Source organism: Nelumbo nucifera, chromosome 2 (genome assembly GCF_055504915.1).
Source record: "Nelumbo nucifera cultivar China Antique chromosome 2, China Antique-T2T, whole genome shotgun sequence".
NCBI lineage: Eukaryota > Viridiplantae > Streptophyta > Magnoliopsida > Proteales > Nelumbonaceae > Nelumbo > Nelumbo nucifera.
Window position 1 is genome coordinate 36,296,013 of NC_142650.1, and position 26,159 is coordinate 36,322,171.

Consider the following 26,159-nt stretch of genomic DNA (forward strand, 5'->3'; position numbering starts at 1 on the left):
TTACAATTATGTCCCTTGAAATCCCTTCATGATTTATGTGTCATGCCCTCCTCGGTCTTGCAATATGTTATTGGCATCTAGCCAATCCTTCAAGCATATGTACATTTTTAGGCTTTCGTCATTCGTATCACTTTTTTTGTCATCTAATACCTCGGTACTTGCACTAAAAACATGACTCCATTGGATTGTAGACTCCAGAGGGGTTAGTAGATCACATACCATGGTGGTAAGAACAAGATCATTTTTCACTATGCTAAAATAACAAAGGAGCGTTGGCATTAAGGAGAGGAATGGGAAGGGGGAATGGAGAAAGGATAAAAGTTAACGAGGAAAGGAAAAAAGGAGAAGCATATAGTGCAATGTTGTGGCATGGCATAAAAGGGTAACCAGATTCTAAGCTTTTGAAATTAAAAGGGTTAAAAAGAAAATTCCTTATTTATTTGTCTTTTTTCCAAATAGTAATTTTGAGGAAAGTTGATGTAGTTGCCATGAAAAAACTTGGTTGTTTGGTGAAAAAAGCAACCAAGGCTTTTTTACAACTTATTGTGCATGAGTTGGTTCATCGGTTGGTTCAATTGGTAAAATCGTGAACTGGTTAACTAGCCAGTTAGGTTGGACTATAAAAATGGTGGTAAAAAAAAAAAGGTCAAACTGACCAACCAGCTACTCCAAGTAGGGAACCGGTGAAGCTGTCCCATTTTCATAAAATTGGCTAGTCTTATTCATTTTTTAAACTTTTGGAAGTCACATCTTTGCGATCAGTTGTTGAATTAGGATGGTATTTTTTATTTTATTTTGCGTAAGTTTTTGCAACCTATCTGTTCCAAGTTGTTGGAGGTGCTTTGGCCCATTATTTTTCCTAAAAATGTTTTCTTTGGCCTAAAATTTTAATTTACATTATAGAAATTAAACCTGAATAAAAAATAAATATTTTATATGCATAACATATAATTATATGTTTTGAATTTATGTATACAATTAATATCACATATATATTATAATAATGCATATTACATATATATTATATTATATATCTATATTATGATGTGTCATGGATTAGGGAAAGTGGTTCAATCTTTGAGGCGGTTCTTTAAACATTGAGAATAACTTATAACCAACAAACCATTGTCACAAAAGTAGTAATCAATTAGGTATTAGTTCATGGAAATTCATGGGGAGTTTGATAGTTAAAGTTCTTTAAATAGTATGGTTTTCAACATCATAGATTAATCCATTGAAATAGATCTATGAGTAAAGTTGGCTTGATTGTTAAATCTATACTACTATTAAAAGTGTGAATGAGGTTTAGATTATCGGATTTTTTTACCAAAATTACCTTCCCTCTTTGAACTTGGTATCCCAATATTTGTGAGGGCAAAATAACATAATTCGAACTACTACTTTTATAGAACTCATTATATTTATCATAATTACTTCCTATATTTAAGATATTAAGTCTCATTCCCTTTCATTAAATCTTACATTTAAAGCACCCTAAACAAATGAGTTTTGTGGACTTTTTTTTACTAAAACACCCCTATTTATGAATTTAATCCCTCTTTAACTATGCAGGATAAAAATGCAATTTAAAGTACTATTACTTTAAGTTCATTAAATTTCCTCTCATTAAGGTATTCACTCTCATTCTCTCTCCTTAGATACTTTATTTGAAGTATTTTTTGTTTTTCACCAATAAATTCTACAAAGTAAATCTATATCTAATATTTTTTAACAATGTAAGGCCTATGTTCAAAACCAACATGAAAAATAATTAAATAAACCACCATTTTGTTTGAGTGGCAAGTAAATAGTTCAACCATCAGCGTCAAATGGGCCAACCAATGTTCTCATAGTTAAATAATAAAAAGTTAAAAATAAATATAAATATTACAAAAATTAAAAATGTGACAAATATTTAGGAGCATCTCTAATATTTATCATACCAAACAACACTAAGCATGCTAAATAAAATTATTTTTATTTGAAGAAAATGAAATACAACATTTAAAACTAACCCAAAAATGAAATTATTTTCCTATTCAAGTGGTGGGTCAATGGTTTAACCTTGTAGGTCAAATGGGTCAGCCCATGATATCATAAATAAATAATAAAGTTTTAAAAAAGATACAGATACATAAATTATTAAAACATAAAAAATGGTGTAAAAAAAGACACTCGGGTACTCTAATTAATGGTCAATGGTCCATAGGGAGGCAAATTAGGTAGGCTTAACTTGATCTCAAATCGACCTAGCTTGTAATTTAAGACAAGCTAGCTTCAATTTTTGGTCCTTGACTTGGGCCTAAGCCTTAGTTCAAAAGTGTGGGCTTTTTTATTAGCCCAAGTAGGGGTGAGTATGGGTCGGTTCTAAGTTTTTGGAACCTAACCTACCTTGTGAAGGTCGATTCTAGCCTTGGCAGTTTTGAGGTTGGTTATAGAGTCTACCCATGGAACCTGTTCTTTATTTACTCCCCCCCTTAAAAAGAAAAAAAAAAAGAAAAGAAACATGTTATTCAAAAACTTAATTTTCAATAATGATAATATATAGTTTAAAACTCATACTATATTTATTGGTTAAATTGAGTAACTTAATATGTAGATTATCATAATATATTAATATATGGTTGAAAATTTGTCATTATGATTTAAATTTTGTAAATATTACCTTTTACATTATTTATTATACACACATAAATATTAGAATGAAAACAAATGAACAAATCACTTAAGTAACTCAATGGTCAAGTGAGACCATAGCTTTTGTAACCATGAGTTATTGGGCTCAAATCTTAAAGTCCTTAAAAAATATTTGGGTTTATTTAAAGGCAAGTCCGGTTCCAAGGCCAGTTCATCAGATTAGTTTGGGTAAGGTAAACCCTAAACACTGGAACTAACCTGTGTGGGAACCTACTTGATTTGCACCATGATGGTCCAATCGTTTGGGTAAGTGAGTTAATCAGTGATGTCATAATTAAATAATAAAAATTAAAAAAAAACATAAACTTTACACAAAAGTTTGAGATATCTAAGATATTATAAAATTATCATATCAAACAAAAAAGTTTGATAAACAAAAATTGTTTTTATAACTAATTATGCAAATGGAATAAAAATGTAAAGTTGCCCAAAAATGAGATTGCTTTTTTAAGCCAAATAGGCCAATACATGGTGTCATAATTATATAATAAAAATTCAAAATAATAGATACAAATAAAAAAATGTAGAAAACACACAAATTTGTACACATTTATAATATCATATGTTTATCCTATTAAACAAAAATAAATATGATAAATAAGAAGTAATTTTAACAATGAAAATGATATATAAAATCTACTATCTTAAATTTATTTTATTAATAATATATAACATTTTATCATTTTTTTAAAGTCTAAGGGCTCGTAGTTGGAATCAAAATCAAAATCGATTGGAATTGGAATGGTCAATTCCCCCACCTTTTTTGTTTAGATTGGAATTTGAATTGGAATCAACTAGAATTCTCATTATCAAGAGAGGGGGAGGGAATGGCCATTCCACAAGGAATGGAAGTGAGATTCTAGTTCCATCCAACCAAACAATTCTACATCCCTATTCCCATGAACCAAATGGACCCCAATATTCTTACCATTTGACTTTTGATTTATTAATCTTATTTATTTAATATCCAAAATCCAATTTAAATCCGATGGATATGAATAGATTATAATTTGTATTATATTATATAGCGATATGGACCATGTCAGCAGCCCTCTCATTCTCCCATTCCCCTTCTCTCATTTATCCTTAAATCTCTCTCCTTTCTCCTTTCTCCCTTATCCCTTCCCAACCCTTCTATGTAGCCATGTGGCAGCTCTCTCTTTTTCAATAGAGTCCCACTCTCCCATGTTTCCAATAACTTAGCCAATCTCCTCCTAAAATTTCCCTTAAATTTTCTCTCCCACCTAAAATTCATCCTAAAACACTACTTAATCTATATTACATGCCCAAAAACCATCTAAAAACCAAGAATACAATTAAATAATTAATTTGGGTAGTTAAATTAATTCATGAAATGTTTTTGATATTTTCAATAATTAATGATACTACTGAATATTATTCAATAAATATCAGTACCTAAACTATAAATTTTCGTAATTGTGGTCAATTGTAAAATTTAATTACTAAAAATTACTGATTTTGTTAATTTAATTTCAAAAAAAATTAAAATTAATTATTGAAATCAATAATTACTAAAAAAGTAATAATTAATTAAAATATTATTAAATACAAATTTAAAATTAAAAACTACCCATAATTCTTCATTGGAAATTTTATTTCAATAAATATAAATTTATTTTTTTACATTTTCAATAATTTTGATATTATAAGTAGTTTTTCAGCAATAAATAGTTATTGATATTTTCAGTAGTTTTGGTTAATTTATTAATATTTAATGATATTATCAGATAATAATTAAAATTATTTAGTAATTTTTTAGTAGAAAATTAATTTCAATAAATATATTTTATATTTTCAATAATTTTGATATTTACTATAATTTTTGAGCAATAATTAGTGAATTTGGTAATTTAATTTAGTGAGAGCTAAATTGTAAAACTTCCAATTAAATAAATAATTGAAAAGTTTTATTAATTTCTATAAATATTGGATACTACATTTATAATTACCATAATTACCATTGGAAAAAAATAAGCATGCATCTTCGATCCCCAATAGAGATGAATTCCCCATCAGGGTGTGATGTGGACTTCACTTTCCATCCCCAATCAGGTATTCTTATTAATTCCATCCTTGCCCTTGTCCCCGCTAAGGCAGTCTCCATTCCCATCCCCGCCTCATCGGAGAGGCTGAGTACTTGGTGGGGATGGAGAAAATTGCCATCCCTACCCCCAGTTTATGTAGCCCCATAAAGCTCTATAAACCTTTTAACATGTTTTTCCCGTGCATTGGACGGACCCAATGGTTCAAATATGAGAAATCTAATTTGGATCTAGTAATATCCATTTCCATATAATTCGTTTTAATTCCCCGTCATTTTGCCACACAGAAAAAAACAAGAAAAAAGGAGAAATGGATGGAGTGGCAAGGTGGTTTGATGTTTCCAGCTTCGATTGCATTTTGCACATAGATAACAATAAAAATAAAAAAATGGTAAATTACAAAGACCCCCCTATACTATGGGGGTCTGTGATAAAGATCCCTGTACTTTGTTTTGCGATAAAGACCTCTGTGTATTATGACCATGAGACAAAGACCCCCTTGACTTGACTGTTAAATCAGAAGACGGAATGTGCTAAATTACCAAAATACTCCACTAAACTTTTTTATTTTATTTTTTTGTCATTTTTCTCTTAAAACTAATTTAACCTGTTGTTTTCTCTTTTTTTTTTCTTAATTTTCCCTCCCTCACTGTCCAACCTACGAAAAAAAAAGAAAAGTTGCAAATCAAAGAAAATCAAACCCCAAATAAATAAATTAAAAGAAAAAAGAAGCAAAAACCTCCAATGGCGTGTTGGTTGTTGTGGAGAAAACGATAAGAACCTGTCGAGATTCATGATTAACATCACACTAACCTTCAGTCAACTTCTGCAATTGACTGAAGCAATTGCCGAATGGCACCAACTTTTTATGAAGGTTCTCAGCTCTCTCTGGTCACGATGGCGCTAGCTTTTGCCATGTATGTTGAGAAGAGTACCCATCTTCTGAATGGTGCCCGCTTCTGTTACGAAGGAATGACTATCCGGGTTGTGCTTGGAGATGAAACGAAGCTCACAGATTGCCTCAGTTTGTTTTGAAACGGAACTCAACTTCTGCATTAGAAAAAAACGGAAAGGGGAAGAAGAGAGATCAGGGGAGAGAGGAAGGACTTCGAAATTCTGTCGTCGCTGTTGTTCGTGTATTGTGAGGTCGGAAAAGATGAATAGTGTTTTTCTCCCAAGGGTACTATGGGATTAAAAAATATTGTAACGGCATATTTCGACAAAAAATTAACGAAAGGGGTTTTTGTCTCACCGTCATATTATAGGAGGGTCTTTATCGCAAAACAAAATACACGGGGTCTTTGTCACATAGCCATAGTACGGGGGTTTTGTAATTTACCTTAAAAAAATTCAAGCTTGCGGACAGTGTGAAATCAATAATGCGCACTCGTCGACTTTGGACTCTGCTCAGTGGTCACGCACAGACATTCACGTAATCCAAAACAATAATCTTAAAAAATTGAGACAAACGCAGAGAATCCACATGCCCATTTTGGTAAAATACACTACTGTTAACTGTAGAAGCAGTGGAATGAAGCGAAAAAAAAAAAAAACTGTAGAAGCAGTGGTTTCATTCGTCTCGCTTAGGTCAAATGTTCGACAACTCCTTTCTGTCGCTATTTCTTTACCAACTTCACTCCAAAAACGTCTCCTCCATTTGGTGTGAAATGAACCGATCAAAGTCCGCAACTCACTGAATGTCGAAAAAGCAAATCAAATAGAAATACTCTCCCAAAATATTCTTATACAAATCTCTTGGTTTCTGAAAATTGTCATTTTTTTTTTAATTTTTTTTTTCTGATGGGTCGTGGGCTCGTGGTCTTCAGGTCTAATCTCTACCCATAATTGCAAATAGACATCGAAAGATTTTGTTTTTATTAGATTTTTATTATTAGAATAGTGAAAGCTTTTTCTTAATTAATGGTGAAGAAGACACTCGTTTGAGCTTTTGGTTGAGGGCTTCCCCTGAAACCCGCTTTTAATTCTTGTAGTCTTTTCTTTATTTTGCAAGTTTTTTTTTTTAATCTTCCTCTCTCTCTCTCTCTTCCCCTGAAGTTCTGGGAATTTGACGATCGGGATCTGAGAACTGAGATTAGTTCAGTTAAGTTTGATTCCAAAAAGTCGATCTCATAGTTTGGATGTTATTCTAAGGGAGAAGTGTTTGTGGTAATGGAATTGAACAGCCCAGTTGTTCTAGAAGAAACCCAATTGAAATTCAAAAGAAGTTGTATTCTACCGTTAAATTCAGCAGTAGTGTTGTTGGGTTCCTTCACTTTTGCACGACAGTAGTACTTCTTTTGGATATGACGGCATGGAGTTCAAGAAGGAGAAGCTTGTGAGGTAATTAGGATTTTTGCTTTCTCCTGTTTCTGCTTTTCATTATTAGTTTAGGTTTTAGGAATTCCTGGTATTTTGTATAATGGCTTTTGCAATTCTTAGGTTTTATCCTGATGGGAAGCAACAAAACCCTGAGTTTCTCTGGGAAAAAGGCGATTCTCAGCGCCTTGAGAAAGCGGTGCCATTGTACAGGGTTTCAACTCCTCTGCTGAAACCGGATGGTGGAGGTGGGGGCAGGAGTAGAGTTGGTGGGGTTTTGAGTTTAGGGAGGTCTAAAGTCTTTCCAGAGGACCATGAGCCATGGAGGAAGAGGATACTTGACCCAGGCAGCGAGATTGTGTTGCAGTGGAACCGGGTTTTTCTTATCTCCTGCTTGTTAGCACTATTTGTTGATCCATTGTATTTTTACTTGCCTTCAGTTGGGGGCAATGGTAGCTCATGTATAAAGACGGATTTGAACCTGAGCATTGTTGTGACCTGTTTCCGGACTGTAGCTGATCTGTTTTATCTGCTGCACATGATTATTAAGTTTCGAACGGCATATGTAGCACCTAGCTCTCGGGTGTTCGGGAGGGGTGAACTTGTCATGGATTCTAAGAAGATTGCAAGGAGATACTTAAAATCAGATTTCTTCATAGATCTGGCAGCGACATTGCCTCTTCCTCAAGTAATCTCTTGAACCTTTATTGATGAAAATGCCGTTCTATGGTTTCTTAGGATGATCCATGTGTACTTGCTTGTTGTGCTTCTGTTCTATGCTCTTCTCATGATGTTATGCAATCATATACTTACACACACACACACCAAGCAGAAGGCATTCTGGATGGGGCACTAATATGCCTCTGATATCAAGTCAGTCTATGTAATGGATAAGTTATTGATCATATAAATCAGAGAGTAGTATGTTAATTTAAATTGGAAGGGGCCGATTGTCTCCATGCATACAGTGGTGATAGCGAATTTGGATTAGCTGAATGCTTTAGCTGTGTAACAGGCTGTGGTAAAAATGATAATGCCCCACACCAATGATAAAATACATGGGGCCCACACTGAGAAGTTAAATGGTTGTGGGCCCCATGTATTTTATGACTTATACGGAGTGTTGTAATTGGTTCCACAACCTGCTGAACAGCTATTGCATTCAGCTAATCCTATCTCGGTGATTGCTGGGATTGTGTTTGTGTATTTGACTGGATTTCTTTTTTATTCACAGTTCATGAGGGCACTTACCCTTTTCTCCCCTTGCTTGAAGTAGCTAAGTTAGGTTTGGAACAATTTACCTTTTCTGCTAACTGCATTGTCTGCCCAATTGAGACTTGAGTCTTTTATTCTACTGGAAAATGTTGATCCAGCCTTTGCAGTTATCTAAAATTGAAGCTGTTATTAGTCTGTCTCTAGATGGAATGAAACATGAAAATAGTGGTAGGGAAATTGACTTTTTCATGCAGAAACTAGTGAGCAATTGTTCTTGGGAGATTTTTTGTTTGAGAGAAGACTCATGCTTGAGAGGCTACTACCTCTGATTAGAAGCTGCCTAATAGCAAAACAGACATCGTTGATCTTGTATTATGCATGGATTCTCTCTGACGCTAATTTGCTGGTTTAAAAGTGATTGGTTGCATCAGGACCTCCCTATTAATTATGATATTAATTGATAGTGTTATGCTTTTTACAATCTTAGAATCGGATTATCAATGTATACATTCAGAAAACAGTTGAAGCTATGGAAAACAACATCTGTGATAATCTTTGTGGAGTTCTGGCCATGATGGTTGGTAAGACAAAGTAGGTTCCATGTTGGGGGCAATGTGTTTGATAGAAGATTCATTCTACCAAAGTTATGTAGAAATAGTTCAGCATCCTGATTTCTACTCTTGTATTGGCCGTTGTGTATGCGTTCATCTTGGGTTCTAGCATGTCTAAGTGCTAGTTTTCGAACATCCCCCTTGGGTTCTAGTTAGGTTTTCTTTGGCCTGTGTCTGTTTATAACTAAGACTCAGTTTGGAAAGAGTACAAATACAAATACGTATAGTACAAATACATACAAAATAATACAAAATACAAGGTTTTGCACTCTACAAATTTGTATTTGTACTCTTTCCACCACTTAAGATTAGAAAACTAGAATTCCTGTTCTAGATGAGTATTTAGATAATAGTTAATACTTATCTAAAAAGAAAACAAGAGGCTTGTTTTATTTTTTTTAATTTTCCAGCTGTGAATAATTTTTTTTTTGATGAATGAACATAATTTATTAATTCAGAATATAAGGCAATACAGGAAACCCATGAAGAGGCACGAGCTGTTACCTCTAGGTTTTGAGGTCTCTTTTTATTTATGGTAGTTTGATTCTTAAACTTTAGGATATTTGAATGGAAGTAAACCATAGTTTTTTCTTTCTGTGCAGATCGTCATTTGGTTTATCATACCAGCAATTAGAAGCTCTCATGCTGATCATAACAACAATGCTCTAGCACTGATTGTACTTATCCAATATGTACCCAGATTGTATCTAATTTTCCCATTAAGTTCTCAGATCATTAAGGCTACTGGAGTTGTAACAAAGACTGCTTGGGCTGGGGCTGCATATAATCTGCTGCTGTACATGATAGCTAGTCATGTATGCAACTTCTGTTTTATTTCATTTTGTTGTTGTTGTTGTTATTATTATTACTATTTTATCTTTTATACTCACTCTTAATATTTATCTACTTGGGGGTTTCTTGATAACATTGCTTTTAGGATTTCTTAACAATTTCCATCAGGCATTTCAATATAGGCTCCTCACAATTACTTTTCTGTTGTTTTAGGTGCTAGGGGCATCATGGTATTTACTATCAATTGAACGGCATACAGCCTGCTGGAAATCAGAATGCAAAAAAGAAACTGCGCCTATGTTTTGTAGCCTTAATTATTTAGACTGTAGTTCTTTGGACAATGACAAGCGCAAAGTTTGGGCAAACAGTACAAATGTGTTTAGTAATTGTAATCCTTCTCAAGACATCAGTTTCAAATATGGCATATTTGAAAAAGCAGTGACTAACAGTGTTGTTTCTTCAAAGTTCCTTGAGAAATACTTCTATTGCTTGTGGTGGGGCTTGCAAAATTTAAGGTACTGTTTTGTTTACTGTTGTTCATTTCATATACTCTAGTGCAATAGCCTTGGTTTATCCCTGCCATTGTTTCTTAACCTATTTGAAAGGGCATTCTGTTTATTTTATATATTATAACAGATATACAAATGTTTATACTATTAGTAGTGGTGGTGACACTGATGATGATAATGACAAGAAACATATCAACATCTATAAATACTTCATTTTATTTAAAGTCACATTTGGTTATTTTGACTTGTACATTGTACTTGTGTTTTACATGTTTTTGTCTGTAGAATGGTATGTTTTCTGCAAGCCCCCATGTATTGCTTCTTTCTCTTGTTCAGTGGAAATTTTCTAACTTATCTGACACCTACCAGGTGGCTGGGTATAAATAGATTACTAATAACCGATCAATTACATCAATGCCCCTGTTAAGTAAAAAAGGACTGTAATGTCCTTAAAAAAGTCTAATCTACCTTACATAACCTTTTAACATAAAATGACATAGGATCACACTAACACTTAAGCTAAAATAACATGGGGCCACACTAATATGTCAACAGATATCATGCATAGAGAATATTGTGAATTCATCTGAAGTCCTTATCCAATATTACCACTATCACTAAAATACTTTCGATGATATCATCTTTGTCTCTGCTTTACCCTAAAATATTCTCTTGATTATTTCCTCCCAAATCCATATCATTATCGACCTTGTGCATCTACATGATCTTCCCTTTTTAAACATGGAAATAAATGCTGGTTTGAAATATTGGAAGATCCCATCTGCAATAAAATAAAGAGAGAAATCATCTTCAAATCTCCAAATACTAGAAGCATAAGAATAAGAGATTAGTATATGGTATGTACTATGTAGTTTGTTTGCATGGATTGCAAAGAACATCCCAATGTGGAGACAAACACTAATCAGGTCTTCTTGATAACATCCTAATTTAACCCATTTCCTTTTTGTTAAATTAAGTTTGATTGTTTCTGCCCAGACCCGCATTGCTCAGTCTGATCCACCATGGGAATTTCCTAGCCTGGGCTGAAGTTTTCTTGCCTGGCCTGGCTTGGGCCTGCATCAAGCCTGCACATGATATGGGCAAGGTCTGGACCCTAAAATTCTAGGTCCAGACAGCTTGGCCTGGCCTGGAAGTTTAATAATAATATTTCTATGATTCCAGAAGGGTATGATACTAGAAGAACTTTGACCAACCAGAACCCTCCTGAATTTTGATGAATACCAGCTGATTTTTTACTGCTTTTATGATACTGGTTGTTTGCTTATCAATTTTTAGGTAGCATGACTTTTCAGTATCATAGTCAGACTCTATTATAATATATTAAAATATGTATAATAGGCAGACTCTATTATAAGATATTAATATATTAAAATATGTATAATAAATAATATATATTTCTGTAATTATAAATATAAACTTAGACTATAATAGGTTTGCACTATGATGGGAGCTTCTTCGAGGGAGCTCAACCTCCTGAAAAAGAGTTACAGTGGAGAGGTGAGAGGGGTGGGGAAGAGAAGAGAAACAGAGAGAGAGAGAGAGAGAGAGAGCTGAGAAAGAGGAGATTTGAATTATTCTGTTCTAAGCAGTTGGTTACATAACAACCACTTTATATAATGATTAAACGATCTCCATGCTGCTGGTGCTAGCTGTAGTGGGCTGACGTGCCCTCCTGGTGTAAATATATCTGACAGGTGTATGGATCAGTGTCTCTGCTCGCTGGTACCTGGGCCTGGGCCAAGTCATGGACCTGGGCTGAAGTGACTTGTCCAGGCGGGCCTGGAATCTGGGCTTGGTGAGGAGCATTGCCTTGGGTCCTATCAGATTATATTTTAATTTTTAAAATATAATTTTATTAATTTGTATGAGCAAGTCCAGATGCCTGGCCTGGGCCTAGGCATGTATTATCAGACCCAGGCTGTGGGCAGCCCAAAATGCTGTTACTACCCTGTGAAAATGTGGCCCGGCTTGACCCATGATCATCCCTATAATAAATCCATCAAAGCTTAGGTTCTATCTAATTTTTACTACACTAGTATGTATCCATGATGGTTGGGACATCATTAGTTCTTGGAGGCTAAATACGAGCTAAAAAGCTTGTTATAAAGAAGGAAAGTTAGTGATTCTTACTAGCATGATATTTATAATGTGATAAGACTCCTTAAAAAGGGTACTTGTACATAGTTTTGTTTCACTATTTTATAATTAGTAAAATTAGTTTTGTTTCACTATTTTATAATTAGTAAAATTTGATGGTTATTGATAAAAAATGCTGAAGAATAATAGGTTTTACCATAGATGCAGTGAAAAAAGATTAGTAGATTATTTTCTCAATTCAATGTGGTTTTCTAGTTGTTTGCTAGTCATACCCCCGATAATTTGGATTAGTCTAGACTACTAATTTGAATATGCATACTCTTTTTTTTTTTTTTTTTTTTCTGCACTTGTATTGTGGAAAGTCCTCCTAGGAATTGTTTTGGCTTCTCTATGACATGTGGCTCAAAGGATACCGCATCTAATATTTTTATAAGGAAACACATATATTTCATGTTAGACAATCCGTTACAGAAGCTCACCACTGATGAGTCTGCTTGTACGTGTGGAATATTAATTGACTAACAAAATGGATAGCATGGAAAAGAGTTTTATTTTTCTTTCTAAAATTGAATGTTTATAGAAAATGAATTGCCTGAAAAATAGGGCTGCAAATGGTATCTGCTTTTCAGAATTCAATTTGAGTAAGATCTGGTCAAGGGTGATCTGAATTTGATCCATTTATATTTGGATCAAATATGGATCTACCCCTATCTGATCCAATATGATCTGATTCAGTTCAACTTGAATGTATATTTACATATGTTTAAAATTTATATTGTATCTATTAGTAAAACTGGGTTGGGCGTGTATTTTTGGCTTTCTGTTTGTATTTTTACTAAATTGTCATAGGTTTAAGTTTCATACAAGTCATTTTCAATTGATTTTCTTTTTGTATACAATATCAAAGTTGTTTTTAGTTCATTCCGTTGATAATATATAGTATTTTGATCGGTTTAATTTACTATATTAATGCTATTCAAGATCCAATTGCCACAAAAAGACAATTTTGTGGCAATGTGTTCGTGGAGCTGTTCTTTGGGGGCTGTGGGATGAAAGAAATGCTAGAACATTTGAGAAGGTAAGAATGGCTGAATAGTTGATTGAGCTTACTATGATTAGAGTTGCTCATCGGGCCTTGGTATGTGAAGAGTTTAGAGACATTACTTTTAACGATCTGGTGAAGGGTTGGAGGGTTGTAGCTGATTTCAAGTCAGGAAACCTGATTAGATTGGTTGAGCGGATTGCTCCAAGGTGGGTATCGGGCCTTGGTATGTGAAGAGTTTAGAGACATTACTTTTAACGACCTGGTGAAGGGTTGGAGGGTTGTAGCTGATTTCAAGTCAGGAAACCTGATTAGATTGGTTGAGCGGATTGCTCCAAGGTGGGTAAGATTAAATTCAATTTTGATGGATGTAGTCTTGGAAACCCTGGTGAATCAGGTATTGGGGGTGTAATTAGTGACCATAGTGGTGACTTGCTACGAGCTGAGATGTTCACTTTACTTCAGGGTTTAAAGTTGTTGACATTGTAGGGAATGAAGGAGGTTGTCAAATGGTAATTTATTGGATGAAAGCTCATGATTCAGTCCCTTGGGAATTCAGGCTGATGGTGAGACTGGCATAGGCCTTGGCTGCAGGTTTGACTAGCTCATTCAACTGGGTGCCTAGGAGTTCTGATTGTCTAGCTAGGGCTGTCAATGGGTTGGGTCTGGTTTGGAACATGGTAGAACTGGTCCCGGACCAACAAGAAATATCATGGACCCAGTACCAAACCAGACCCTATAGGGTCTGTAATCTTGGAACCAGAACCAAACCAATCGGTTCTCGGGACAATCAGGTCCAACCTGATGCACCCGACTATAATAAACCTGTGAGAAGAAGGCAACAGCTGAGTTACGTTCAACAATGGAGATGATTTCAAACTCCCAAAAGCCGAGTACAAAAATGGAGATCGATTTAAAATGAAAACTCTTGATGGCTTAATCCCAACAACCAAGTTCAACAATGGAGATTGATTTCAAATAAAACCTTTAATAGCTTAATACCAATAGCCGAGTTCAACAGTGGAGATTGATTTCAAACAAAACCCTTAATGGCTTAACCCCAACAGCCGAGTTCAATAGTAAACAACTAAAGATCAATATTAAAAAAAAGAAGAAATCAACTAGTAAAATCTAAAACATGAGAGAAAAAGTAATGGCGGAGAAAGAAGAGACTGTAGAGAAAGAAGAGATCGGCAGAAAGGAGACTGATGACGGCAGAGAAGAGACTGACAAGAGAGAGTATACCGATGGTGAGAGAGATGAGACTGATGAGAGAGTAGAGACGGATGGACGGCGAGACAGAAGATTAGGTTGTCTCAACTACAGTACAGCCCCTTCTCTTGTTTTCTATACTTGCAGAGTTCCAGCTTCGTTTTTGTCTTTCAAATGGAGAAGAAAACAAAAAAAGGCTCATTTCGGTAGGGTTTTAAATGAAATCCTACCGAAATGACCATTTTGGACATATGTTGTTTAAATTATTAAATATTACATAGTATATAATCTATTAACTATTATATATATTATACATTTAATATTATATTATGTATAATATTATATAAGGCTTGGGCCGGGTCCAAGTCGGTTCAGGACATGGTGGATCTGGTTCTGAACCGATAATAATCGGGACAATTTGTTAGGAACCGGAACTGACCCATCAGGACGAATTCTAGAACCATAACCGGTCCAATCGGTCCGGGTCCATTGGGTCGGACCCAACCCATTGACAGCCCTAAGTCTAGCAGATTTGTTAGCAAGGGCAGGGTGGTGGTAAGAGATCAGTTAGATGGGGTTTTCCAGGGCTGGGGTTTAATTTGTAACAGTTGTTGACTAGTCTGTTTTCTTTATCTGTTCTACTTTGTAATGTGCTCTCCCAGTTCTGGAGTTAGCATTCTACTTTCCAGTTTGTTTTTCTTAATGAAAACTTCCTGTTGATTGTCCAAAAAAATAAAATTTGATTTGAATCTAAATATTAATGAATCAAATTTTGATCTAGGTATCTGATTTTATCTCATCTGCTTGCAGCTTACTGAAAAACAATGTATATGTTTATGCCTATTCAAAAGTTTGATGCATTTCTTTGGTTTTCTTATTTTTTCAGTTCATATGGGCAGAATTTGCAAACAAGCACATTTATTGGGGAGACTTCATTTGCCATACTCATTGCCATTATGGGTCTGGTCTTATTTGCCCATCTGATTGGCAACATGCAGGTAATTGTGAGGCTTTTCCCTTTTTTTGTTGCCCTTCAAATTTTAAATGAGCGTTTAATTAATCAGTAGTTGAAGTAAAATTAATGCTGTTCTCCTTTACATGATTGATTTTTTTTTTGACAATTAACATGAATTTCATTAAGAGGAGAAAATACATACAAATTTACAATCTGTTTTACAGAGGCAGCACCCTCTGCCCACTAGAAGATATTACATCATATTACATGACCCAAAGCAATTGATCCTTCACCATCCCATACTTCGCTAAGGAATCACCAATGCTTTGCTGAGGATTCGGCTATATATTTAGTTGATCTTTGAACTCGTTGTACTTTCACCGTCATACCCCTTGTCAGCCACCTAATCCTTTTAACCTTTTTATGTCATTTCTTTATCTCCCATACTTGTCAAGGTGACGCCTAGGTGATAAGGCGTTCTTGGAGGGTTGCCGTGCCCAAACGTCTACATATTTATATGTAAGACACCACACAATATTTATATTTATATTTTGTGTTATTAATAGTAGTGTAATAGATATTATATTATTATTAGATTAAATTATTCATATTGCAGGTTTATAGTATTAATATTGTTATTCCTCTACTAGTTTCCTTTTGTTATTTTCTTATTTGTTTTGGTTCAATCGAAACACAAGTCAGTGACATAGTCTTAAACCCTTTAGGACTTAACCTGAATTGATAAGTAAAAAATAACTTGTAGATTTTATCCAATTGACACACAAGAACAATCAATAGGATTTCTTCTTCTTCTTCTTCTTCATAAATATGTTCAGTTTCTATCTATTGATATGGGGTTTATACTTATTTCATGAGAATTATGGTGATTATTAGTTAAAGATCACTACTTATTACTATGAAACCTAAGGATCTAGCCTAGGATATATATATTAAAAAACTCATTGCCTAGGTGACTAGGTGACAAGGTGCTCCCCTATTGCCCAACTTCGCCTTGGCACCTTGAAAACTATGATATCTCCATAGTGCTTCCTCACAATTCATCGCCATCCTACCACCACCTTAGAATCCCCTTCTATGATCAGCCTTTGTATGTTCATTTCTTTTGCTATTCTTACTCCAACCACGGCCAATACTTCTGCCCTCAGTGAATCACCTATACCAATTGGCCCTGAAAACATTGCAACAATGGAAATTTAAGTATGTTAATTTGAAGGGACTGTTGTGGATGTGTTGGAAAATTAACGTTTGCAGGGGAACTCTTAATGGCTTGGCTAGGCATGTTATATTCAGGGCTGGTGAGGGGTCCAGAGTGCTCTATTTTGGAAGGATTTATGGTGCTCAGATCAGCCACTAGCTGAAGCTTTCCCATACTCTTTTCTATTGCCTCGAATAAGGAAGGGTCTATTAGAGAGTTCTTGGAAGTTTTTAATGGCCAACTAATCTGGGGCTCCAAGATTTTGAAGAAATTTGAATGACTGGGAGGTGGATATGCTTCAAACTTTGTTGGGCATACTGCAGGAAGCTCAAATTGACCCCAATTCCAGAGACACCAGGTTATGGGACTGTGGAAAGAATAGCCATTTCTCAACAACGTTTTATTACTTGGCTTTGACGGATCTGAGTGCTAAAGTCGATTGGGCCTAGATTTAGAAGGCTCCGGTTCCATCTAAGATCATTTTCTTTGTTTGGCTGGCTGCTCAAAAGAGGGTTGATATTGAATGATCTGTGCATCTTGTGTGGTGTTGCACCTCTCCCTCCCCTCTATCATTTAAATTTTAATACATCACACTTACTAATTTTCAGAATAAAAGAAAAAAAATACAAAACTCTTAAGAGAAGCATGTAAATCATATACAGATAGTGCAATCATGGCTCCTTCAGCTATCTAGAGTCAAAATGTGCCTGGACATAGATATTTATGAACACATTATAAATAATGTAAGCCTGTAGGGTTTTCTCATTTTATGCTTGCAGGATTGGTATGTCTTGTTTTTGGTATGCCTTATTCTTGTGTCTTGTGAGTGGACCTGTTGATTGTACTCCTGCCTTTTTTATATTTCTTTTCAGTGAATTTATCCATTACCAATAAAAAAAGAAATAAGGTTGTGTTTTCTTATCAGAACCTGAGATGTATAAAAAGTTCATTAACAAATGTTCCAGATGGTAGAGAAGTGAGAAGGATGGTGGAAGTGATAGTGATGATGTGTAATTGGATGCAAAGACCAACAAACTGTCTAGTTGGTTCTTTGGTTAGACAAGGAGTGCATAGAGAAATTGTATTGGGAAACCAGTCCCCTTAGATGTATACTGTTCTAAGTTTTTTGGGCCAGGTGACAGTTGCCAGCCTAGGATTAAAAAGGATACTAGGAACATTCCTTGCATTCACAAACCCTTTTATACAGTTCTTTTTCATAATTTTTTTGATCAGTAGTTCTTTCTTCATTATTAATAAATCATGATTTTTTTCTGATAAAAAAATCAAGACAGTAGTGCCTCTTACAGTCTTGAACAGACATAGACATGAGATCAGAATCTGTCATGTGTCCAGGACTCTGACACAGTAAGATGAAAAAAAAAACAAACTTGCAGACACATCTACAGAAAAGTATTTACTGTTAAAATAGTTATTTTTTGAACTCTAAGATTGTATACCCATAGAATAAAGGTCTAAGATTGTTACTTGGCAACATCCTGTAGGAAAAATGGCATTAACATGTACATCGGATGTTAATTTATGTCAATTAAGCAAGGGTAAAAAGGAAAGTTTTACATAGAAGTGTCCCTCAAGAAACCATGAAATGTTGGAATTTGAAGCTATCCAATACTGTACTCTATCCTTTAGGGGAAGTCCATACAACACTGCTCTCATAATGGCAAGAACCTTGGGCCAAGTGGTGCATCGGTGCATTTTCATGGTGAGTGAGATTGAGTTTGTTGGGAAATCAAACATCAGTAACCAGTAGCCAGTAACCAGTAAGGCAGTAACCCGCTTGGTTACTCCAAGTTTCCAACACAGTACTCCATCCATATGAAGGTTGATTGGGACTTGGGAGCATCTCATGCATAGTTTATTGGGAAATCATACATCAGTACCCAGCCTCTGCCATTGTGGAATAGGAGTGTGATAGATTTTTAGTGCTGGTGGAGCACAGCTCCAAATATAAGAAGCTCCAAAATCTTGCAGTATTTATTGTAATTTAATCAAGGGCTTGCTTGTAATTAATTTAAATAGTTTGCTTATTTCAAGGCATTTGCCTTTTATTTAAAGTATTTGATTTTGTAGGATTGATAACAATGAATTTATTAGAGAATAAAAGTGAAAAATAAAAATTACAGATACCGCTTTTCTTGAGTTTACATTAGTTCTTTTGTAAGGTCATCTCAGGTTCTTGGTAGATGTTCCACATCTTTGAAATTCTTTCTTGTTTGGTGTTTTTCTTGAGTCGAAAATGTCTACAGTTCTATTGGTTATAATGAAAAATGAGTTAATTTACAAAATTACCAGGCACCCCTGTTTGATAGGCTAGCATTTGCTTTCTATCCCTTGGACTTTATTTATTTTTTCATTTTAAATCAATTTCCCTGGGATCCAGATACCATCCTCCAATACAGCTGTCTTCTATTAACTCCTTGATAAGCAAATACATCAGTTAACAAATTGGCTGATCTCTGGACCCAGTTGAAGGTTTCTCCTACTTCCCTAGCAGACCCTGTACTCCTCTCATGATATGTCTACATTTCCAAGATCCTTCCCTATTGTTCTTCAACCATCCCACTACTATTTTATGGTCAGCTTCTACCATTAGATCTTTTTAGTTGTGGGAATTTCCCACTTTCAATCCATGTAGAACTGCTAGCATGGCCCTTAAAGAATAACCATGTCATATGGGTCCAGAATAAACATTGAGAACGGTACCGTGATACTTGCTCACATTACATCATTATAGATGTTATATCAATAACTTTGTAAAAAGATTAGTGTTGTAGGGGTCATATGTGTGTCACATGTTGTTTTATATTAAGTAGGGTCACATGATTGTCACATGTTATTTTATGTTAAGTAGGGTCACATGACTATCATATGCTGTTTTTAAGTTAAGTGGTCACATGGACATCACATGCTCCTTAAAGAAGGGCGGTCTTGTATTTTGTTACAGTTTAATATATATGGGAGCCAACAGTCCCATGTTCTGAGACTCCCAGATCGCTGGTTTCTCTTCTCCACTCTTCTCTCTTCTCTTTTTTGATTTTCTACCAGAATTATAATTAGCAAAGTGTTATGTATATTGTGAGAAGTGAACTCTCTAGAGCCCTTTATATTGGCTACTTGTATTGCTTTATGCTATGTATCCCGTGATCTGTTTTATGGTTGTCAAGGTAAAAGTGATGCCTAGGTGCTAAGGCATTAGTTTTGTGTGGTGGAGCTAAATCATATTATATTGTGTAAATAAGGTAAAAGCATGTAAAAAAGAATCATAAAAGACCAATTTTTAACTTACAGAACCATAAATTGGACTTTGCCTCTCTTGTTCTTTCTTTAAATTACTTACTATCAGTTCCCTCTTTCCAACTTTTGAGCAGAATAAGGGTCTGCCTCTTCATATTTTCCCTTCCTTTACAATTAATACACTTTCATGTTCTCTTCTCTATATCTCTGTCATGTTCAAAATAACAAGGCTTCCAAGCTTGTACATTCTCTTCTTTTTATGTCTGTCATGTTTCTCCCATTCTTTAACGCACACATGCACAATTTCTCTATATTCTCCTAGTTTTTCATAAGCTATGAAATGTTTTTTAGTTTTACTTTTAATCTTTGTTTCTTTCATGTTAGTTCACTTCTGATGTTTTCTAGTTAAACCAACTAGAGAAATAAAATAATTGATAAAAGAATAGTGAAAAATGCTAAAAACAACCAGTTTTTTCTTATAATAAATTATTGCCTAGGCAACCCTGGTCACCTAGGTGATTACTGATTAGGTGTTTCACTGTTGCCCAGCCTCTACTTACTGCCTTAACAACTATGAGTTTTGTATCTTGCGTAACAATGTTCAGGAAAAAAAGGAAATCATTATTCGGAAATTTTAAATCCTGATTCCCATTGCAATTCCATACTAGGGGCAATGAGTACTTAAGGCAAATGTCTTGGTTGCTGGCCTACAGTAATGCCCTTAGGATATGGTTCCACTTCATAATTAAACGAAAGTCTTTGATTCACTTATGATGTTGGCCTATGGTCTGATGGGTGAACTAACAACTGGGAGCTCCACACTTAAGATTTTATGTAAATTGCAATGAAACTTCTAGTAAAACAACTGTACCAGTGGTGTTAAAAACTGACCTTTTTCTATATTGGCAAGTATTGCATTGATTGCTAAATCCTTTCCAAATTACAGTTGATTTTTCACATTTTACACTAGTGTTGGCAGCACATGATATTGAGTTTGGTGAGGCTTGTCATTTTCTAAAAGCTCTGACTTTTTTTTTTTTTTTTTTTTTAATTTTAATGTAGACCTACTTGCAATCTCTCACTGTGAGGCTTGAGGAGTGGAGGCTTAAACGGAGGGACACTGAGGAATGGATGAGACATCGCCAACTCCCTCAAGATTTGCGAGAACGTGTTCGGCGATTTGTTCAATATAAGTGGCTTGCAACACGAGGAGTAGATGAAGAAGCCATTTTGCATGCCTTGCCTACTGATCTTCGCCGAGATATCAAACGCCACTTATGCTTGGACCTTGTTCGACGTGTATGGTCTTTCCCCAGTCTCTTATCTACTATAATTCTGAAGTATAGCGGTATTCAGTTTTGGGAAAAGTACTAATTAGCACTTTTTATAAATTGAAAACCCATATCAGATCAGGCAGAATTCAAAAGTCCACTGAACTCTGGGGATTTATGGTTTAATCCGAAATTCATCTCAGGCACTCTTTGATCTTCCTCTCAAAAAAATGACATGTTAGTCCATTTTTTTGTATGATCTCTGCCCCTCTTTTTTATTCTGTCAAAGCAAAAAAATAAAAAAATAAAAAAATGGAACCTGGCCATCTTCATCTTTTCTCTTGTTCACTCAGAGCCAAGAAAACCAAACCCATGGGAGAACTGACAACAGAAGCGGGAGCAGGTCATTTGGTTAAGATAGTTTTCTGAAAGAGAAGGGTTTATCTTTGCTAGGAGCAAGCAGTCTTTTCTTCCTCTGAAATCCGTCATACTTGAACAGCTCCAAGAGCAGAGGCTCAGGGAACTGCAGGAGGAAGAAGAGGACACTATGAGAAGGTTTCTGGAGCAGAATAAGGCTCGATGAGGAAAAGGAGATGATGCTGAAACAAAAGGAAAAATAAAAGATGATGATGCAAGGACAACAGGAGAAAAGAAGATTTGGACAGAAGGGGGAAGAGGAGAGGAGGTCAAAAGCATCATATTGCCTGGAGAGGCCAAATGGATGGGGAGTTCACAAATGAGGAGGGAACATGTTGAATCATGAAAGAGGTGTTTTTTGATCATAAACAAAGGCTGAAGCTTAAAGAACTAGGGGATGAATGGTGGTCACAGTTCGACGTTCAAGAGATGGAAAAAGGTTTGGTGGCAAAAGAAAGGTGAAAATGGTGTTCTGCTATGGATCAATATATTAGAGGTTTTCGATGAGATTTTGGCCAGGTATGGAAGGAGCTCTAGTGGTTGTGCTAGGCTCAAGCTTTGGTCATTTATAATTTTCATATTCCCAGCAAAGTTAGTGCCATATCATCATTTTTAAGGAGTAAGATAATGTGGCGTGAGATTCTGGAATAAAATCTTGAAGACACGAACTTTAGCAGGATTTCAAAATTTGCCTTGTCTAATCTGGGTTTTTAATTCAGCAAAAGTGTGTATCGGTGCTTTTCCCTACATATTTTGGTCTTCTTTATTAAGATATAGCTAATATGCCTAAAAGGGACCTGGAAGCAGGATGAGCAGCCTACAAAATCCTTGTCCTAGACTTGCATACATGCTGCATGCCTGGCATGCATTGCATAAGTTTTAGCCCAACTATTCCTAGTTCGATGAATATGATACCAGGGCTGTATTCTTTTCTCTGACTGTTTTCTTTCTTTAAACATGGAGAATCAAACTGCTGCTTTTGTTAGGATTCTTCAGATTGGGATTCTTGACTTGGTAAAACTTCTTGGTTTCCTTTTGAATCCCGTATACCACAAAAGATCCTTAACATGGTAATGCTCCATTTTCCCATATTTTATCCTTTCTATTTATAATATTGGTTATATTGGTGAATGCCTTGTGGACACTGGACACTGGTTAAACTGCTTTCAATGCATCCTAAATTATTTACTTTTCTCTACTTCCCTTAGAAACAAACTTAGCCAGTTTAAAATTCTTGAAGTGCCCCATCTTTTCTTTTGGAGACCTTGCAAGGCAAGCAAGTCCCTCTAGCTAAATGGTCCAGATGAACCGGAAACTTTTGTAGCGGCTTATTTATCCAAAAGAACTAGGTCCACTTAGTTCTTCACTAGATTGCTTCTCTATTTCATCCTCTATCTCGACCATGTGAAATGATGATAAGGTCAATGGAAGTCATGGATGACATAAAGGACTCATGTCTTAAGTTTTTTTAAATCCATTTTATATACAACCTTATAACCTATGTTACCAGACATGGCAAGGACAAGGTGGCAGATGCATAATTTACAATAAAAATTGAAGCATCTAATATGATATGGCACCCTTATTTGGGTATCCAGGTATCGTAGCATTAACATATAGTCTACCTTCTCTAAAGTGATCCCGTTTGAATGTTGTAAAACTTTAATTTGAAAAATAGAAGAAAAGAGAGCTTTATTTTGCAAGGCTGTTGGTTTGAAACCTGTGTAAATAAACAAGGATGGTGCAGCTAATGTGTAGGACCTTTTTATGGTGTCATTAAGTGGCTGTAATGTTTTAGATTTCTTTGCTAAAGATGCATCTTGCTGAACAGGGTGTAGGAAGTGCTTTTATTCCTATGTCTTCCTAGACTTTTTGAGGGATGGAGCTGTAATGTAAACTTTGTATACTATTTTACATTTTCTTATGTATAATTTTGGAATATCATCACTTCAAAAGGGTTGAAAAAAAATTAAAAAGATTGAAATGACATTTTAGAAATTTCTTATTATCTGATAGGAAGTGGATCAATTAAAATAATTAAGGTTTATTTTGCAACTTAACCTGTTTTACTGGGGTCTTTACGTTACCATTATAATAATTTGTTTTTGTTAAGCAACCATTATAATGTTATTAACTTAAAACACATATTTCACAATTTATAGTGTGACCATAGTAGTCAAGTTGGTAATATCTACTTATCTAGATTTCATCACTCTACCTGTTGAATTGAAGGGGCATTGTACTCTTATTTGATGGTATTCAAACATTATCTACGTTAGATTTGCCCATGTTTAAACAAAGGAAATTTGCTTCAGGATGGGAATTTAGGAACGTGAATATGTACAGCAGGTTGAGACCTATCTAATTTCCCCAGGAGTCAAATATTGGATGGTCTGACCATCTAATTATGGAAATATTTGGGCTGATTGAGATACCATCTGTGGTTTAACCAAGGAATGACATAAATCAGGGTGCAAAACACCCTACATGGTGGAAATCAGTTAATGGTTGATCCAACTGCTCCCCCTCTCCCAGCATCTAGTCCAATTTATATAGACCAAACAGTTGGCAGATTTTCATACTAGCTGGCTTGTTTTTTCATATGCAGGTCCCATTTTTTTCACAGATGGATGACCAGTTACTTGATGCTATATGTGAGCGCCTGGTGTCCTCTTTGAGCACTGAAGGCACCTACATTGTTCGTGAGGGTGACCCTGTAACAGAGATGCTTTTTATCATCAGGGGGAGGCTAGAGAGCTCTACTACCAATGGGGGCAGAACTGGTTTCTTCAATTCAATTACTTTGAGACCAGGTGATTTTTGTGGGGAGGAGCTGCTTGCATGGGCATTGCTTCCAAAATCTAGTGTCAACTTGCCTTCTTCCACAAGGACAGTAAGAGTCCTTTTTGAAGTGGAAGCATTTGCTTTGCGAGCAGAAGATCTGAAGTTTGTAGCCAACCAGTTCAGGCGCCTTCACAGTAAGAAGCTGCAGCACACTTTCCGGTTCTACTCTCATCATTGGAGGACTTGGGCAGCTTGCTTCATACAAGCTGCTTGGCGTCGATACAAGAAGAGGATGATGGCAAAGGACCTTACCATGCAGGAATCATTCTCTTATCCTTTGGATGAGCATGCACCTGATGAGGCAGCTGGGCAAAAGGGAGAGGACCATGCAGCTGGCTCAGGAAACCTTTCTCAAGTTAAACAAAACCTAGGAGTCACAATATTAGCATCACGGTTTGCTGCAAACACAAAGAGGGGAGCTCAAAAGATCAAGGCAGTTGAGATGCCCAAGTTACAGAAGCCAGAAGAACCTGATTTCTCTACTGAGGCTGATGATGATTAATTACCTTAAAGAGCTACGTACAGTCATGGTCGTAGTTGCGTAGGGTAACTTGCGTTAGTCTATGAGGCAGGATCCAACTTCCCAAAAGGTTTTGATTGGGTAAAGTGGGCACAAGTTTCAGTCATCAAAGGCATGCCGAAGTTCTTTGGTGCCAAAGGGGAAGCAGTTTTTTAATATCCACTGTCTGATACACTTGTTGTGCCTATTTGTAGTTATTGTCAGGCATCATCTGTCCTGGGTTTTACAATTTACAAGAAAGGTTTCATTCAAAACCCTAATCCTAAGTTCCTAACCCTCCTTGATATTATCGGTTTTACAGGCAGTACAATCTTTTTAGTGGCTTAGTCTTTGATCAGCTGTCTATACTAATTTTGGTTTCTTTGCTTACGTGTCCTCACATCAGTTTCTATTCTTGGTTAGGTTTACATTGCTCTCATCCCTAGGTCAAAAAAGAGAGAAAAAGGATAGGGAGAGAAGAAGAAAATAGAAGGGAGAACGATGGTCTCAACTAGAAAACTAAATTATTTCAGTTGCCCAGATCTTTGTTTATATGTTTGTAAAGAATACACAAAGGCATGTGCCCCTGATCAAGTATGGGACATATTACTTAAACTGCAACAAAAAAGGCAAAACACTTTTTAATAAAATAAGGTATGAAGACTAAATTACTCTTGAGTGCTGACTAACACTTTTTTTTTTTAACCCCAAACTTTACTTGTGGAGGGGTGGCTACCTTAGAATTTTATTAATAAAACAATTAATTAAAAGCAAATACAGGGAAGGATATTGCCCGCCTTGCCACGAACCCGAGGTATAAGTCGCACTTTTAACTTGAAGCCCATAAACTCTAATCTTAATCTTGGAATATACAAGTAAAAGAAAAAAAAGAACTAAGAGGAAGCATGATCAAATGTGTGATAAACTTCATTATGAAAACAGGTTAACCAAATGCATCATGAAGTGTCACCCTCAAAACATGATTAACCTATACCTCCAAGTCATTAGCTTAGAGATCACAAATATCATCCACCCATCACAAGATGTGCCATGGAGCATCTAATTATCTCCCTCAAACTAATGTGTGTATGTCATATAGTTCTAGCTTGTGGCATGTAATACATGCTTCT

The 26,159-nt window shown here is 35.5% G+C and overlaps 1 protein-coding gene across 2 annotated transcripts; it reads left to right on the top strand.

The window, feature by feature from the left end:
• Positions 1–6,285: 6,285 nt before the first annotated feature.
• LOC104612360 (putative cyclic nucleotide-gated ion channel 14) lies at positions 6,286–25,376 on the top strand. 2 transcript variants are annotated; one of them, XM_010279750.3, is made up of 7 exons: positions 6,286–7,100; positions 7,200–7,764; positions 9,505–9,717; positions 9,908–10,209; positions 15,462–15,573; positions 21,061–21,297; positions 24,295–25,376. In XM_010279750.3, the coding sequence occupies exons 1-7, from the start codon at positions 7,072–7,074 to the stop codon at positions 25,030–25,032; spliced, it is 2,196 nt and encodes a 731-aa protein (XP_010278052.1). In that variant the 5' UTR covers positions 6,286–7,071; the 3' UTR covers positions 25,033–25,376. The 2 variants fall into 2 exon arrangements, with proteins under 2 accessions (XP_010278052.1, XP_010278053.1); XM_010279751.3 differs by lacking the exon at positions 9,505–9,717.
• Positions 25,377–26,159: the final 783 nt, after the last annotated feature.